This window comes from Maniola hyperantus, chromosome 6 (assembly GCF_902806685.2).
Source record: "Maniola hyperantus chromosome 6, iAphHyp1.2, whole genome shotgun sequence".
Classification (NCBI taxonomy): domain Eukaryota; kingdom Metazoa; phylum Arthropoda; class Insecta; order Lepidoptera; family Nymphalidae; genus Maniola; species Maniola hyperantus.
The window spans coordinates 3,932,493-3,950,322 of NC_048541.1; the positions used below are offsets into that span (position 1 = coordinate 3,932,493).

Below are 17,830 nucleotides of genomic sequence, written 5' to 3' on the forward strand. Positions count from 1 at the left end.
CACTGTGGAGTGACTTATTGTTGTGTGGTGCCAACATATTCTGAACGGACAATACAAGTAGTGGTTACATACTCTTTGAAACGTAGTGGTCTGTTCTGTGGTTGTACTCACTAAACTTTTACTCTTTGATTTGGTTCATAGTGGTTCATACTCTGAAAAAACTTGGAAAAACAACAAAACAAGAAAAAGATGGAGCTTTTTTTTCTAGTCGATGAGCAGAAGGAATACTAATGTGAATATCTCATAATAATTCTCATATTACGAATTTCGATTTGGTGAAAATAAATCACTTGTTAATTTAGCACCTAATAAACTCGTATAGCTACGAAAAGGGAAATAAATAAACATGGCCCACTACAAGGGTGCAGCATCGGAAGCTGGCAGAGCCATGCACCTGATGAAGAAACGTGAAAAAGCTCAGCAGGAAATAGAACTTCGAAAGAAGAAAATCGAAGAGGATCTCAAGATAGAAAACATTGAAAACAAATTCGCCACACATTATGATGCAGTTGAACAGCAACTCAAGAGTTCCACCATAGGTTTGGTGACCCTTGACGAAATGAAAGCCAAGCAGGAGCACATAGTGCGGGAAAGAGAGAAAAAATTGGCTCAAAAGAAAGCAGAAAAAGAGAAAGAACGACAGAAAGAAATTGAAGCCAAACAGGCGCAGAAAAATAAACAAAAACGACAGGTATAATTACGTGCAATAGAGTGTCATTTTTTCTCTTTGCCATGCTAACCTATGCTAAGTCTTGGCAAGTATTAATCTAGGAGTTTTTGAGAGAAACTCTATTTTTGAATGCTTGAACATAAACTCAGTTGGAATTGTTTTCTTTAGATAAACAGAATCCAAGCATTACTCTGTCTGTTTATCCAAAGAGAATGATATAGTGGATATACAGTGAGCATTTACTTATTTGGTCTAATTAATCCACCTTAAGATGATAAGTTTTAGAATGTAGACTTTAAACTGCATGTTGTTTCCAGATCCAAGCTCTCTCATTTGATTTTAATGAAGATTCAGAAGAAGACTGCGAAGAAGAAAAGGAAGAAGAAGAGAAACCAGAAACGACTTGGCGAGATCAGAGTGAAGTTGTAAGAATTGATATCATACTAGTTCAGTTTGACTTTGGGTTATCTCTTATATGATTAATTTAATTTAAAATTAGCTACTGTACTTGTCACACACCCATGCGTAACACTGTGACACTGCCATTTTTATTTTCATTATGAGTCACATCCGTGTGACACAATAAGAAAAATATCATCCTTGAGCGACACTGACATAACTCCACTTCATATTTTGTTTCCTTGGTTGACACCATTTCTGAATAAAGTAAAGCCTAAGTTTAAAAAATTTATATCATGTTATCATCACCAAATAAATTCAAAAAGTTTGCTTTCAGGTATGTAAAAAAATTAAAAAGAATCCAGATGTTGATACATCATTTCTACCAGACAGAGACAGGGAGGAAGCTGACTTGAAGCTTCGCGAGGAACTGAGGCTGGAGTGGGTCATGACGCAAGCCAGCCTCAAGGATGAGCCAATCACTGTCACCTTCAGCTACTGGGACGGCTCTGGGCATAGACGGAATGTCACACTGAAGAAAGGTAATTTATCTCTGTGTCATGTAATGTATTCCTTTGTTGTTGAAGTTTGTGATCCTTTTCAAAAATAATTATGGTACTGATTCTGAGCACAACCTAATTTTAGAGTATTCGTAAACTCTTCTTACTAATGTAATATGAAAAGGACAGACGCAGTTTGACAGTTTTAAATTTTATTTTTAGATGGTAAAACCCGTGATTTTAGCGCACAGTCGCGAGCCTGTAGCGTGAACTAAAATTTAGAGTCTTTAAATGTAAAGTTCATGTTCTATCATTTTTTAGCATTGTTAAAAAGAAAAGGATGCAGATACTCTAAATTTAGTTTAGAAAAAGACAACGGAATCGGTGCCATTGTCATCCCAATCGAATTTCGTCCATGGCGATTATTCTCCAGCCATGCGCGGGAGATAATATTATAGTGGACCTGTGGATGTGCAAACACTGGTTTAAGGTCCAAACGCATATACTCTGCGCGACGTGACGCGGCGCGTAGTTGCCTGCCGCATCGCTCAATTGCGCCTAGCTCCATACAAACTCAAATAAACTATATTTGCAACGCCGTGCCGCGCAGTACTTTCATATCTTGTACTAAGGATTAAAAAGAAAATAATTATCGTCTATTAGATGATGCATGCGAATTCATCCGCGTGGATTTAGATATTTAAAAATCCCGTGGGAATTCTTTTTGATTTTCCGGGATAAAAGTAGCCCATGTCTTTCCCCAGGATGCAAGCTATCTCTGTATCAAATTTCATCGAAATTGGTTGAACAGCTGGGCCGTGAAAGGCTAGCCGACAAACAGACACACTTTCGTATGTATATCAATGTCATCAACATGTATCTTTATTACAGGAAACTCTATATATCAGTTTCTGCAAAGATGCCTTGACACTTTGCGACCAGAGTTCAGCGAGTTGAAAACAGTGTCTGCCGACCAACTCATGTATGTGAAAGAAGACTTGATATTGCCACATCACTACACTTTCTACGATTTCATAGTAACTAAGGTACATTTATACATACACATTTTTTTTATTATTAGGGTTCCGTACCTTAAAAGGAAAAACGGAACCCTTATAGGATCACTTTGTTGTCTGTCTGTCAAGAAACCTCCCGTTGACCTAGAATCATGAATTTGGCAGGTAGGTAGATCTTATAGCAGACATTAGGGGAAAAATCTGAAAACCGTGTATTTGTGGTTACATCACACAAAAAAAATTAAATTGTGGTCATGAGCTAATAATTAGTATTTTCAATTTTGAAGTAAGATAACTACATCAAATGGGGTATCATATGAAAGGGCTTCACCTGTACATTCTAAAACAGATTTTTATTTATTTTTATTTGTTATGAATTATTGTGCAAAATGACGAAAAAATACGACTACAGTACGGAACCCTCGTTGCGTATAACCATAATCAGTTAATGTAATTCTAATCACATATAATATATGTTATTCGTTGTAGGCGCGCGGCAAGAGTGGTCCTCTATTCCAGTTTGATGCTTCAGACGACATAAGATTAGTGAACGACGCCACGCAAGAAAAGCAAGACTCCCATGCCGGGAAAGTACTCCTAAGGTTCGTAGCTTTTATTTTTTGCCTAAAACGATGGTAAGTAGCATTTTCGTGGGGAATTATACTTTGCGTCTCTCCCGAAGATGATTATATTTACATGCAGTACGTCGGATTCTGCTGTCCTAATCACACTTTCAGAGTTAAAAAAGCACTTGACTTATAAGTGCCTACCTCGCACCGCACCCCTCCGTCCCGCCTGCGGGCGTCCCTGCGGTCTGTTGCCATTACGTAATTTTGTGTTGTCCGAGTCACACTGCTTCAACATCAAAACAATGGGGAAAAGAAAACATGTTAGTGAAATAGTGAATGAAGTGTTATAAAAGTTGGAGAAAAAAGCAGGAAACGAATATAGTTATCGTCATCAGAAGATTCACCTGTCAAGGTCTGCACAAAATTATTATTTAGTTTTCTTGCACTTAAATTATGTATCTTATCCCGGCGTATAACGCGTGTGGAAATTATATCCCGACATATATTGTGTGTGGATACAAATAGATACACTGTCCTTATCCCGGCGTATAACGCGTGTGGAAATTATATATCCCGACATTTATTGTGTGTGGATATAAATAGGTACACGACATATATTGTGTGTGGATACAAATAGATACACGGTCTCTTATCCCGACATATATTGTGTGTGGATACAAATAGATACACCGTCTCTTATCCTGACATACCTATATTGTGTGTGGATTCGAATCTATACCATTCTTAGTTTTACTATTCCGACGCAAAGCGTGTGTGAGGTCTTATGGTATGGTTATAGATTACTACATAGTAGGGTCAGCAACAAGGTTAGGTTTGCACCCGCCAGTACAAGCGACTATGGACAGGTGTATACCTAGCTTTGTTGCTACATGATTTACATGTATGCCTACATAAAAGTAAAACTACTACGAAAATCGTCTTTACACACGAGGTCCCGTGTGAGGTCCCATCTGAGGTCCCATCTGATGTCCCATCTGAGACAATAGACGAATTGGATCCAGATATTTTGCAATTATTGGGCTCAGACCCAACACAAGACAAGTTCTTCGGGCAAAATTTGCACAAAGATTTGGTTACACAATGGAAATACATTTTGACTAATGGTTTACTTAAAGAAGAAAAGATCGACCTTCTCAAACGTTATTTACCAGCCGAAAACTGTACACATAATATGAAGGCGCCCTTACTAAAGCCCGAGATAAAATCAGCAGTAGCTGAAATCAACATTAAGAGAGACTTATAAAGTGATCGAAAGCAAAATCAGATGCCAAGCTATATCTATGCAATTGGCAAAGCATTGAACTTGATGTTAGCTCAAAAAAGATCGTATCCCGCAAGAGATTGTAAAAGTACTAAGTGACGCAGGGCGATTGTTTTGCGATACACACTATAGAGAATCTCTCTCGAGACGACTTGCTATTAATAACATAAGTAAACAGAAACGAGACATACTAAAAACACAAAGATCGATAACCATTTATTTGGTTTTAATTTGTCAGAGCATCTGAACTCATCCAAGGCCATCCTGACTTCCGCTTCGGAGTTAAGAGGTAACAGCGTTAGATCAAACCCGCCTCGCTCACAGTCGAGTACTTCAGCTCACAACCCGGGGGCTTTAAACGCATGGGGGGCACCGCGGGCACCAGCCGCTTCCCGCCGAGACGCAAGTGTACCCGAACCAATATCGGCCCCAGCCGCCGCGCCGCCAGCGGCGCGAGCGCCGGCGCCAATGGCGCCTCGCCCATACCATCGTGCGATAACTCATCGCTCAAGGACCTACGCGCAAACTAGACGACGCGCCTAGCTGTTTCACCGCAGGTACATAACACAGTTTTTACCCATCGCTGGTAGACTTCAATATTTCCTTCATGAATGGCTACATATTACACGATTTTGTCTTGGATTACAGGTTATAAAATTCTCTTTTATGGTTTTCCATATCAAACAGACGCAGATAAAAGTAGGTCATATTCTCCTAACGAGATGGACATTAATGAGTGCATTACGGTATATATAGAATTCGGTTATTTCGACATGTCTTCCGCCAGAAAAACAATTTGTCTCGCCAATTTCTACAGTCCCTAAAAGTAACGGGAAACATCGATTTATTTAAAACTTAAAAGAATTAAATAAAACCCGTACATGTTAATCACTTCAAAATGAAACTATCGTACAGTATTAAAATTGATTAATAAAGATTGTTTCTAAGAGATATTTTTACTGCCTATTTCTCAAAGAGATACTATCTTCGGTTTGTATGGAAAAATCAACTATTTGAGTTTAACGTTCTACCGTTTGGACTTTGCACTGCTCCCTATGTTTATACAAAGCTATTGAAACCTGTCCTTCACCACTTACGTTCGTCAGGTCATTTGTCACTAATTAATTACCCTGACGATTTTTTGTGCATCGGAACTTCATTTAACAGCTGTTGAAATAATTTAGAAACAACCAAAGATTTACTTTTAAAATTAGGATTTTTAATTAATGCAATGCTACTAAAAGTCAACTTTACCCACCGAAAAGCTGTTTATCTTAGGTATTATATTTGATTCGTCTAAAATGTATTTAACTTTACCAGATGACAAGAAAAAACGTATTAAGTTACTTACTAACGAACATACAAAAATGTATGAAAGAGAAAACTTTTTGGAACTCAACTACTCTGACCATTACAGCAAGTATATGACCTTATCTGAACATTTAAAAAATGATTTCATATGGTGGACGGATCATATTGACTCTGCATGCCACTCATTTCAAAATGTATAGTATTCACTAGTAGTGTAGCGACGTTTCATGCTCGGGTTGGGGAACAGCCCGTAATGACGAAACAGCTCATGGACATTGAAATAATTCACAACTATCATTGCATATAAATGCTCTCGAACTACTGGCAGCCTTTTATAGTCTTAAAGTTTTTTGCGTCACGTCTAAGAAAGTGCAGAATTTTATTGAGAATAGCCAATACCACAGCTATTGCCTATATTAATAAAATGGGTGGTATACTATTCACACCTTCATCACCTTTGCGTCATATATCCAATCTAAAATGGACGTAGTCGCAGATTTTGAATCACGTCAAACATTTAATACAGACACTGAATGGAAATTGGCTGATAACGCGTTTCGCCAAATAAAGGATTATTTTGGTTCACCTGATTGGCCTATACTCAACCCTGGTATCCGATATGGACCAACACGCTGGTTTCAGAAGTAGTACTTTATTTAGTGTGTACTTTATTTTCAGCCTGTTAAAAACCTTTAAATAAAAAAATCTGTCATTTCAAAGAGCTTCACCCACTCCATGCGGATCTGACCCTGATAGCAGGGAAATTATCAGGCAGTCGCTACTGAGATGCGGAATCCCCAGCGCATCGCTAGACATAGTAATGGCCTCATTCTCTACTAGTACCTACCTTAAATTAATATAATTTATAAGATAATTCATGTTTAAAATCTTGGTGGCTATATTGCAAAACAAAGAATTAAATTATTGCAATTCCAACAATACGCAGCGGATTGAATTTTATTCAGGTGCTGGTTACAGTACATTAAATAGCTACCGTTCCGCGTTGTCTATTTTGTTAGGCCAAGAAATTACTTGTCATGACACTGTAAAAAGGTTCTTTAAATGTATTTATCGTACAAATCCTCCAGCACGGAAATACGATACCACTAATTGGAATCCTAATATTGTATTAAACCACCTACAAAATTATTATCCCAACGATCTGATCTCATTAAAAGATTTATCTCTAAAAACTAGAACTCTGTTGGTTTTAGCATCTGCTCAAAGAATGCAGACACTTAGCCTTATAAAAATTCATAATATTTCATTTGTATTAGAAAATATTCATATTAAAATCTCAGAATACAATTAAAATAGATGAATTGGTAAAAACCTGACGACCAAATGTCTCTCAGCCAGTCATTGTGAGCTTTATGTCTTAAAACATACTTAGACAAAACTTATACCTTACGTTCCCAAAATGACTTTCCTTTTATCAGTTATCAAAAACCATACAAAAAGGTATGTTCCCAGACTCTACTCATTGGGTTAAATCAATATTGGAAAAAAGTGGCATTGATATTACACTGGTGCTCATAGTACGCGACACGCGTCGAACAGGGCAGGTGTTAATCTTGAAACTATTCGGAAAGTAGCAGCTTAGCCCGAATCCTCGAATGTTTTTGAAAAATACTAGGTATAATAAAAACGTATTAAAATCAGGTCAATTGGATTTAATGGATTTGTTTCGAAGTTAAAACTATGGTAAAACGGGGATTGTTAAGAGAGAATAAAGACTTCGTTTAACCATTTATATGGTACTTATTTCTAATTTTTCTTTTTTATATACTTCTTGTATACAATTAGAAACGGACAAAATTGTTACTATTTTTTCGATGCTCTAAACATCTGCATGTAAATATAATCATCTTCGGGAGAGACGCAAAGTATAATTAAGAATCAAACGAACTTACCTTGTGATGTTTGATATCTAATTATACGAGCGTCTTGACCGAAGATGATTACAATCCCACCCACCCAATATTTTCTTCAAAATCCCTAGACCTATCGAAAAAATAGGGCTCTAAATAATGGCAACAGACCGCAGGGACGCCCGCAGGCGGGACGGAGGGGTGCGGTGCGAGGTAGGCACTTATAAGTCAAGTGCTTTTTTAACTCTGAAAGTGTGATTAGGACAGCAGAATCCGACGTACTGCATGTAAATATAATCATCTTCGGTCAAGACGCTCGTATAATTAGATATCAAACATCACAAGGTAAGTTCGTTTGATTCTTAAATTTAAATGCATTTTTGCATTTATTGGTAGTTTATTATCTTTTTAGGTTAAAATTAAGACACTTTTCAAAAAGTATAAAATACCCCATTACAACAAGTTTTTTATTCCAGATCTTGGTATGAAAGAAACAAACACATATTCCCCGCATCCAGATGGGAGCCCTACGATCCAACAAAGACCTACTCTAAGTATACTGTGAAAGGAAAATGAACAATATTCACTCAGTACTGTGTTAAATATATTATTATCAAATACATTTGTACATTGTTGTGAATAATGCAATAACTACAAAATAGTTAATTATTTTTAACTTTATTTAAATAAAATAGCAATTTAGAATAACAACGATTTTATTAACATTTTAGCTATAATAATCCATAAATTATTTTAATTCTATTAGGAATAAAATCGACTTATATTATTTTGAGGTATACATTTTGTATTGACATATAAATTTATAAATGCTGAATAAATCTTATTTCAAACTTTTTTATATTCTCTTCAGAATAGTGTTAAAAATCACGTCATGCATTACCAGACACTTAGTGTTGTGGCAACCTGGCAGGGGGTTGCCATGATACTAAGTATCTGGCAATCATCGATATAAATGACAAGATATGCCCAAGTGAACAAAAATTTTCACGGTTTTGGAACCAAATAAATCAGCGCCACCTCTTAGATACTTATGAACGACCCGTTTGAAATCCAGACGTCACTGAGGTTGCATTGGTGCTAAAGCACCGAAGAGTCGGTGCCATTTTGTTTGTTTAATGGCCCTGTCCAAACGAAGTAATATATATAAGTCAATGCTGGCAATGCATGACGTGATTTCTAATACTATTCTGAAGAAAATATAAAAAATTAGACTATACTTTGACGTAAGATTTTTTACACCTCTATTACCTGTTATCTCCCAAAGCCACCACAATCCAAACAAACGTTCCCTTCCCAGTGTTGGGGACAATACACAGAAACTTTCAGCTTTTGTAAAATAACGAAGGTCTGGCACGCGCTGGCTCCTTAGTCCTAGCACCATTGTTAAATAACAATTCTTTGTACACTAGCCTGGTGTAAAATAAACAACGCCTAAATCCTAGTTAATTATTATTAAGGAAGATATCCAGCTGTTTTATGTAATAAATGCGAAAGAGTTTCTTGCTTTGCCCTTCAATCACGCCGCAACGCATCGAATGATTTTTTGCATGGATATACGTTAACTACGTATATCCATGCAAAAAAATCATTCGACCTGAGGAGTAATAAGCTCTATTTTTATCCCGAAAAAACAGTTCTCACGGGTTTAAACCTCTAAATCCACGCAAACAAAGTCAAGGGCATCATATTGTACATAATAAAACTTAGGAAAATAAATAAAAATACGATAAATCTGTGACTGTGTGTAGGACCATTGATTTTGAAAGTACCAATGGTGCTATTTCGTTTGTAGACATTCTCTAAACTAAATTGACAGGACACGTATAAACCGATTTGCTTCCTAGTTTCTAATTCAAACTGCTAGGATATGGAATACCGGCTCCAGTTTTCCCTTCTTCTTTTAATATAGGAGAGGTAGCTTCAGGTCAAGAGTGCGTAGGCATCTAGGCAAGCGCGCTCTTAGGCTATTATCACTTGCCAGGAAGTTTTATTGCAGCCAAGCGCTAGTCTACAAATTAAACAATAGTACACTCCTTTTCATAATTTTCGCAGCAGAAAAAGTTAGTACTACTTATAAATCACAGGCCACCACCTATAGACGCCTAATAGCTGGACACCCCCGATCGCCAAGCTTAGGCAGTTGCTTAGCATAAAAGTCAGCCCACGCCCGTTCGGCACCCTCATTCCGCACATTGTCTTGATTACGTGACTTTTGAGTCCACCACAACAAAGCATTCTCCCCTGTCCCCCGCCAACATTTTACGATTTTGTTTTCATGCAAAACCTTGTATATGCGATAAATAGGACTGTCTATTATTTAGAGATTGTATTCAACCGAATTAGCACCATTACGAAACCTATTTTATTTATCAACAACCTACAATTTTCTCTAATTTTTGCCACTTTCTTGTCTCCAATTTTTCTAAAAATTCTTGTTGTGTCGGTGTGTTTTCTTTTTCTTGCAACGCTGGCGGTGCGTGCCTTTGGAAGTGTATGATGGCGGCCAACAGGTTCCATATTGTGAACTCAGGCCACAAAACATCCGTAAAATACAGTACTGTTCTGTTAACCTGGAAAAAAAATTAGGGCTTGTTGTACCATGTCCCTCGTGGTTAAAATAAAACAAAAAGGGCGTGGGATTTCATTGTTGAAAATAGGTTGGCAAAAGGATTTTTTAGGTAGGTTTTAATATCACATCGTATTATTATATGTAATTATGTATATGATAATTAGGTTTTAATCTTTGACATAACACCGCGATCTTTTATAGAAGTGTTAAACCCATCCGGGGTCCTTTTTCACAGGGGCTCAGTTCGCGCACGTGTCGCGGTTGAGACTGCGTCCTTGTGAAAAAGGACTCCGGATGGGTTTGAAACTAGTCGGGCTAACGTCTACGTAATACGTGAGTAAAGCCGTTATGTCATACATGTATAATAATATAGTTATGTATTTTTGAATTTTCTTACCTGCCACAACATGAAATCTGAAAGTCTAACTTCACCAGAAGTCCTCACCAACAGCTCTGGTTCCCCGAGGTCCAGAGTCTGTGAGATTAGCTCTTCGTCGATATCATCTGCTGTTAGTTCTTTATTTTTAACGCTGTCTATAATATTTGATGCTGCTCTACTTATTTCGTCACGTCCTACAAAATTAATGGTACATTACAATACCTATGTGTGACATAAGTAGTAGGGGACTTCTTTGCTCTGGGCTGGTTTCCGCACTTAAACGTTTCCGTCTGTTGTGTGGTAAGTAGTAGGGGTACTTTCGACTTAGGGTGCCCAATGAGTCACACCCAATCGCCTTTAAGTGTGACTCGTTGGGAATCTATAAAAAAATCCTATTGAGTCACACCCACAGTGACTCATTGGGAATTCTAATGGATAAAAAGTTATTTTATAGCTCTTAAATCACGGACGTCTAAGCTAAATGGGTTTAGGTAATTAATCGACGTTTTGGACTGATATAAATGGCAGTAAGTGGAACAAATGCGCGTAACCCCCGCGTTTTGTTGCCCATATAAATTTTCAAAAGCCGGCAATCGAACCCGGGACCTCGAATTTATAAGGCCACTGCACCAGGGACGTCATCAAACATTCATTAGATGAAAAATGAAATACTTAATGAATGATGATCCATATTGACCACTACTTTTATTTGCAGAAAATACATAAATCAACCAGAAATATATTACCTGTATAACTATAGGCTATATTAAGCCGCAGCTTGTTGTTTTGCCTTGTAGCCAGCATTGCTTTGGACACAAGCGCTTGCAACTCTGCGGGCAGAAGGGACAAGCGGCCAGCCACGTGCATCCGAACTCCCCACTCATTTATTTGATCACTGCAGAAAATGTACAATTTTTACTCATTCAATGTAACCAGTCAAGTGCAACAAGAATTAACACTTTATGTTCCCATATATAGCCAACCGTATGCTCTTGACCTCAGGGACTAGTCTCTAGTCATAAAATAATTTATAACGGACAGCGCCATATATGAAGTGATTCAGTAAACATACTTTTTTCATCGTAACACTTTTTAAATTTTTTTGTGATGTTACCACAAATTCAGTTTTCAGATTATTTCACTCACCATAGTATAAACGCTAAAACACTTGTAATCAATCTATTTCTATTTCCAATAAGTTTGTTTCTGTTCCCTCATACTTACATTTCTTCTAGAAGCCGTTTGAATTTGTCACTTGCTAACTCCATGAGGGCATCTACCTCATCTTGGCTCCGTTTAAAGTTTTCAATGCTGAATGCATATACTGTTACTTCAGGAATGCCAAGGTCTAGGCACCACTGTAAAAATAACATTTAAATAACAAGTGACAGTACGCGGCCGAAAGTGATGAAACCTTTAGAAAGAGACAGTCGGCTAATTTCGGCTTATTAGAGCGTTATCTTTGTCGCAAACTACCAATTTGACATTTTGTCAGTCGTTGTTCAACTGTGATGGAGTGCGGTCGCGTCCAGTTCAAAATAATTATATAGAGTTGTTAAAACCCCTGAATTTCTAAAATAAATAAATTAATGTGTGAACATGTTTTTTATATTATTTTACCCCAACTTAAAGACAGCACTTATGGAAAAAACCGGCCAAGTGCAAGTCAGACTCGCTCACCGTGGGTTCGGTACTACAGTCAGAACATTACACACACTGCACACATCACAATGAACAAATAATCACGACTTCTTGTGTTGCCTGCTGAGTGATGGTTTAGCCTGTTGGGCAGACACTTAGTCAAATATAGTTAGTACTTAGTAGTTACCAAATAAAACACATTCCTACTGCTTGTACAATAAGCTGGAATATGCCCTTTTACTTAACATCCAAACCCTGCCATAAGTTAAAAGAAACACTATGATTTATGCAGGAAATATAAGCATAACAAACAAAAAACTTTAATAAGGTAGTAGGTACCTACCCTACCTATCTGATATAATATAAAAGTATGAATAATATGTACAGATACAAACTACTAACCTTCAAGACTTCGGACAGTTTATCAAACCCTTTATTATGTCCTTCAGTACTACCTACGCTGAGTTTTTTGGCGTAGCGACGATTTCCGTCCATAATCAAGGCTAAATGTTGCGGTATTCTACCAGTTTTTATAACTTTAATACAAAAAAGTTGGAAGAAGGACAAACAATTTTCTTTAATCCAAGACATTGTGATATAACTAGATTGAATTTGACGTCAGGACACTGTAACTTATTACGTTTGACTAAATTATTTAATTAGAATTATAAATATTTGAGGTTTATTTATCAACAAACACATAGATGAAGATCTTTTTCTTCTGGTCGGTGATGAAGATATTCTATGATTCTACTGAGAGTTGAGACCCGTATTAGTATATTATCTATGGTTGAGACGTACAATGGTACAATCAAAAAAAAAAAAAAAAAAAAAAAAAAAAAAATGGTACAATCATAGAGATAGTACCTATACATACAATCACATACAATAGGTACCTACATTCTGAGATGATTCTGAGATTATAACGATCACAGATAACGATTATAAGCACAGACCCGGAAGCCTGTCCTGCATTTTTAATAATATAGTAGACTAGATGATGCCCGCGATTTCGTCCGCGTGGATTTAGGTTTTTAAAATCCCGTGGAAACTTTGATTCCAAATTTCATCAAAATCGGTTGAACGGATGGTCCGTGAATGGCTAGCAGACAGATGGACAGACAGACACACTTTCGCATTTATAATTTTAGTATGGATTATGGCCAAGCCAATAGCTAGCCCGAAGCCGGAGCCAAAAAAAATTTAAATTACAAAGAGAAGACAAATTGGACAAAGACCGGTGTCCAATTTTATTGAAAAATACTAAAATTTTAGAAAGTATCGAAACAAAATCAAATATAATGAGTAATATATTTAAGCTAAAGTTAACTGCTCTCGGTCATCCTAATCCAGAAGCTTTTAATTGCGAAGGTATTACGACCTAACCCTTCATATTGAGAAAGTTTTGATGCTATCGGTTTTCGTCCTTTTAATTTATGTATTTTTTTGTAGATGAAAAAGAATACAGAAGTGTAGTGCTTTGGCTAGAAGATCAGAAGATCAGGCATTATAAAATAGAAGAAAGGGAAGGTCTACGGAACATTGAGAGTGACCAGTGGAAGAGAGCGTATGATACATATCAAACAGATTTGGTGAGCCCCGTAGTCCAAGGATTGCCGAATGAACAATTAAACTGGCTCTTGTCCTACGCTGTAAGATTAGAGTATGCTGACAATGGTAAGTTGTACTTTTGGTAAGGCCCGCAATTGTGTAATGTGTATAATGTTATACATAATAACATTATTGTTATATATTTTTTTGTATATAGGTATATGTATTTAGGTTTTTAAAAGATCCTTATAGAATCTCTCAAACCCCTTTCTCAGTGAGACCCTACATTATAAATAGGGCCTAGACTTGCAAAATCTCAAGTTTCTAGATCTGTTTTAAGCTTTAAGCTATGTTGATATGTCAGCCAGTTTTATCCTTTTATATTTTATTATACATATACTTTAATGAAAATTATGTAAATCCGCTTATGCTTTAGTTTTGTTTGTCAATTTAGTGTTAAAATAATGAAAACTTGTACTTACAGTAACTGACAAAAAATATTATATGTAGCCTTTTAGAAAGAGGTAGCAGTTTTGTAGAGTGTTGTCTCTCTCGTTGAGACTGACAAAACGTCATATAGGTATAAGTGACGAGGCTCTACGAGTCGAAACTTCTTTCTAATAGTCGATGTACAATATTTCCTGTTGGCTCCTTACTAGTATATTTTAACCTCAATAGCTCAAATCTCTCTAGTATGACAAAAGTATTATGTTAGTTTGAAACTTGTGACCATTTGGACTCTGGTCCACTATCCATATCATTGAAGCTAGTTGATTTGAGCTATATAAATAAATAAATAAATAAATAAGCCTTTATTATTCTGAGGGTTCACAATTTACAATTTGTTAATTTAAACAATTACATATTATTAAACTAGTAAGTATATAAATAGCAAGTTGCGTCTTCGGTAGCCGTTTTAGCGCCTCAGTGTCTTCCGACATAGGCCTCCTCCATTCCCTTCCAAATTGTTCTATCTCTGGCTTTTCTCTGCCATGTAGCCCCTGCTACAGACTTAATGTCATCTGCCTATCTGATCTCAATAGCTCAAATCATCTGCCCATCATCTCAGATGGGCAGAAGATTTGAGCTATTGAGGTTTAAATATACATAGTTAGCTATGAAACAGCATGATGCAAACAAGTGTATACAACATATTATTTTGCTTTGCAGTAACTAAATATAAGAATGTTAAAGTGGAAGAACCAAAGAAGACTGCTCCCAATGTTATATCTTCAAACCCATTGGATAACCTTGACTGTAAGTATAAGTCTAGTTGTAGTTACTTACTTTTTTATAATTTCCAAAGATTCTGCTAATTCTCTGCAAATGAGATTCTACAAACACCATGCCTGTACTATGTATAACATTAGCAATAATATAGCCATGGGTGGGGCCATTCACAATTTGATGCAAATTTAAATTTGCTTAGAACATGATGGGTAATTTTTGGGTATGGTTCGACAGCTTTGTGGAACACTACTTTTGACCGAAATAGTTGTTCTATTTAAATTTTAACTAGCTTATGCTTGTAACTTCGTCTGTGTGGACTACACAAATTTCAAACCCCTATGTCACCCCCTTAGGAGTTGAATTTTCAAAAATCCTTTCTTAGCGAATGCTTACGTTATATTAGGCAAAATGCCAAACTTCAGCCTGATCCGTCCAGTAGTTTGAGCTGTGTTGATAGATCAGTCAGTCAGTCACTTTATATCCCTACGCATTTCTAACTTTTCAGTTGTATGCATTTTAAGCAATTAAATATCACACGGTTAGTGGTGAAGGAAATCATTGTGAGGAAACCTACATGCCTGAGAGTTCTCCAAAAAGTTCTCAAAGGTGTGTAAAATCTGCCATTCTGCACTTGGCCAACGTGGTGGTGGTTATATAATATGTTTTGTTTGATTTTACAGTCAGCAGCCCAACATTCAAAGCAGGGGTTGAAAGGATCTGTGCACTCGCTGGTGTGGGCCCCCACCCGGATCCTAAGTTTCGTTTGGCAGCTGTTGCTAAGATATTAAAAACGGCACCCCACCCTGATCATCCTAGAAATGAGTTCAACATGGTGAACCAACCCGTTGATGTACTGAAACTGCTCTTTATACAAGATCTGAGGGAGCTTCAAACAAAGATCAATGAAGCTTTAGTTGCCGTGCAGACTGTCACAGCGGATCCACGCACAGATACTAAACTGGGCAGAGTTGGGAGATAAATTATATCATCATAGTGTCAAAATCTCTTATAACTATAACATCAAGGATGCACTAACATTCTTATTTGGTTCTAAAAGCTGATAGTTGTAAATCATTGTTAATCCTCTCATCTCTGACTAGCTGGGACTTATGATTTTGTCATTCATAGCCAATATGTTGTGATAAAAGATTTTGACGAGTATAATATGAAAAAACAGTAATGAAAAATATATTTAATCAATTCTGTTGTAATTATTAATCTTAAAATATGTGGATATGTGTTTTCTACAGAAATAACTAAGTAAACCAGCATTAGCTAATGCAACAGTTTTATTACGTCCACACCACACAGGTTTAAACTTTAAATAATTACACTATTGTTTGTAGTTCTGTGCAAATATTTAAGAAATTCTATCAATTTAGGTTGGTTTAATGATTTACTTGCAATAGTAGAAATTATTTTTGCTTCTATTCTCACCTGCTCAATAAGAAAACTTTCAATAAGTCTATCCTGAAGAAAATTATGAAATATTTTATACACAAGGTAAATAAATTATGTGCAACTGCAACACTATGAACTTTTATTTAATAAATTTTTTAAACAAAAAAATACAATGCTTTTCTGATATTATAAATCTCTAGCAATCTAAATGTGAAAGTGTGTTTGTCTTTCAATCACCTCACATCCGAGAAACAGATTGAGGTGTTTAGTTAGAGTTAACTTAGGTCTTTAACTAAACACCTCAATCAACAGGCTACTTTTCATTGTGGAAAATCAGTTCCCATGGGATTTTAAAAAAAATCTAAATTTATGTGACAAAATAGTAGCCATCAGATTTTAAGTATTTTACAAATGTTTTTTAATAGTATTTTAAACCCGATAATATTTTTAATATTACAACAAATTACAATATTGTTATACCTATTAAGTATATTTTATTATACTTATAGTTTCTAATAAACCCATCAAAGTATTACCAAATAAATTTTGAATAGGATAAATGGGTCAATCAATGAAGTAACTACATAAGAAACAATGTACCAACAAGATCATTGTGATCATTGAATCCTGCATAAAACTTAGCTTATCTTTTGATACACTACTTTACTGAATAAATAAAATTTATAGGTAGAAGCTTCAATGCATGCCTCCTCCCTTCTCAAGCATCTGTGCAAATCTATTTGTGATTAATAATGAGACATCAATGAATCGCTCTACACAGTTGGAAATGCATGTTTCAGTTCTGGAGTCAAGCTTAGCACCCGGTTTATCAACGCATTTGTCCCAGCAGAAGTCATTGAATTCATGAATCTGAAATAAGTTAAAGTTGCCTATTTTAGATGTCTTACCATATTTTATCAGTAAGTACATTTATAGTAAGCTCAGACTAACAGCAAGAACGTTAATATAGGTACCTACTCAATAAACAATATGTAAATAGTAGAATGTATACTTTTGTTCTCGTTGCAAGATAATTCTTAGAGGTGTCATCATAACAGTTACTAAAAGACAACCTATAGGTACGAATTTAATAAGAAAATGAAAAATCATATACAAAAATTCTTTAATTATTTTGGCTCAGCTTGCTTGTCTGATTAAGATCTAGTTTTAAATTAATAGTAGCCTAGTAATAAATTAGTAGTAAAACATTTTTACTTGGGCATGAAATTGAGCCTTTTGTTTTTCTACTAAGAGAAAATCCTGCAATTCAGAGTCTCCTGGTTTGCTGCTCGACGAAAAGTCAGGTAATTCGCTCATCTTGTAATTTCAAAATTATTTTTTACTTCTTAATTCAGAAAAATAGGATTATTAAATTATTATTTTTTAGGTTATAGAAAGAGACCATAAACTATAAAATTAA

At 36.0% G+C, this 17,830-nt stretch overlaps 4 protein-coding genes across 4 annotated transcripts; 2 read left to right on the forward strand and 2 right to left on the reverse strand.

Moving 5' to 3' along the window:
• Window positions 1-134: 134 nt before the first annotated feature.
• Window positions 135-8,405, forward strand: LOC117982801 (protein FAM50 homolog). The gene is made up of 6 exons (XM_034969225.2): window positions 135-691; window positions 988-1,095; window positions 1,407-1,611; window positions 2,461-2,615; window positions 3,075-3,187; window positions 8,095-8,405. Exons 1-6 carry the CDS (start codon window positions 347-349, stop codon window positions 8,192-8,194), a joined length of 1,026 nt encoding a protein of 341 aa, XP_034825116.1. The 5' UTR covers window positions 135-346; the 3' UTR covers window positions 8,195-8,405.
• Dhdds (Dehydrodolichyl diphosphate synthase subunit) lies at window positions 8,299-12,965 on the reverse strand. Its single transcript, XM_034969226.2, has 5 exons — window positions 12,631-12,965; window positions 11,812-11,945; window positions 11,334-11,482; window positions 10,606-10,781; window positions 8,299-10,209 (listed from the first exon to the last, which is right to left on the reverse strand). The coding sequence occupies exons 1-5, from the start codon at window positions 12,817-12,819 to the stop codon at window positions 10,009-10,011; spliced, it is 849 nt and encodes a 282-aa protein (XP_034825117.1). The 5' UTR covers window positions 12,820-12,965; the 3' UTR covers window positions 8,299-10,008.
• Window positions 12,966-13,268: 303 nt separating this feature from the next.
• On the forward strand, window positions 13,269-16,537 carry LOC117983348 (RNA transcription, translation and transport factor protein). The gene is made up of 4 exons (XM_034969869.2): window positions 13,269-13,599; window positions 13,681-13,905; window positions 14,950-15,036; window positions 15,690-16,537. Exons 1-4 carry the CDS (start codon window positions 13,530-13,532, stop codon window positions 15,986-15,988), a joined length of 681 nt encoding a protein of 226 aa, XP_034825760.1. The 5' UTR covers window positions 13,269-13,529; the 3' UTR covers window positions 15,989-16,537.
• On the reverse strand, window positions 16,533-17,830 carry Tim8 (translocase of inner membrane 8). Its single transcript, XM_034969871.2, has 2 exons — window positions 17,626-17,830; window positions 16,533-17,280 (listed from the first exon to the last, which is right to left on the reverse strand). Exons 1-2 carry the CDS (start codon window positions 17,725-17,727, stop codon window positions 17,107-17,109), a joined length of 276 nt encoding a protein of 91 aa, XP_034825762.1. The 5' UTR covers window positions 17,728-17,830; the 3' UTR covers window positions 16,533-17,106.

Coding starts and splice junctions, on each gene's coding strand:
- Dhdds (XM_034969226.2), bottom strand. CDS start 12,819: ATGTCTTGGATTAAAGAAAATTGTTTGTCCTTCTTCCAACTTTTTTGT. Junction 11,946..12,630: donor AACTGTCCGAAGTCTTGAAG/GTTAGTAGTTTG, acceptor TTATTTTTACAG/TGGTGCCTAGACCTTGGCAT. Junction 10,782..11,333: donor TATAGCCTATAGTTATACAG/GTAATATATTTC, acceptor TTAATTTTGTAG/GACGTGACGAAATAAGTAGA.
- LOC117982801 (XM_034969225.2), top strand. CDS start 347: ATGGCCCACTACAAGGGTGCAGCATCGGAAGCTGGCAGAGCCATGCAC. Junction 1,612..2,460: donor GAATGTCACACTGAAGAAAG/GTAATTTATCTC, acceptor TCTTTATTACAG/GAAACTCTATATATCAGTTT. Junction 2,616..3,074: donor ACGATTTCATAGTAACTAAG/GTACATTTATAC, acceptor TATTCGTTGTAG/GCGCGCGGCAAGAGTGGTCC.
- LOC117983348 (XM_034969869.2), top strand. CDS start 13,530: ATGAGTAATATATTTAAGCTAAAGTTAACTGCTCTCGGTCATCCTAAT. Junction 13,600..13,680: donor AGAAGCTTTTAATTGCGAAG/GTATTACGACCT, acceptor ATTTTTTTGTAG/ATGAAAAAGAATACAGAAGT. Junction 15,037..15,689: donor CCCATTGGATAACCTTGACT/GTAAGTATAAGT, acceptor TTGATTTTACAG/TCAGCAGCCCAACATTCAAA.
- Tim8 (XM_034969871.2), bottom strand. CDS start 17,727: ATGAGCGAATTACCTGACTTTTCGTCGAGCAGCAAACCAGGAGACTCT. Junction 17,281..17,625: donor AGGCTCAATTTCATGCCCAA/GTAAAAATGTTT, acceptor AACTTATTTCAG/ATTCATGAATTCAATGACTT.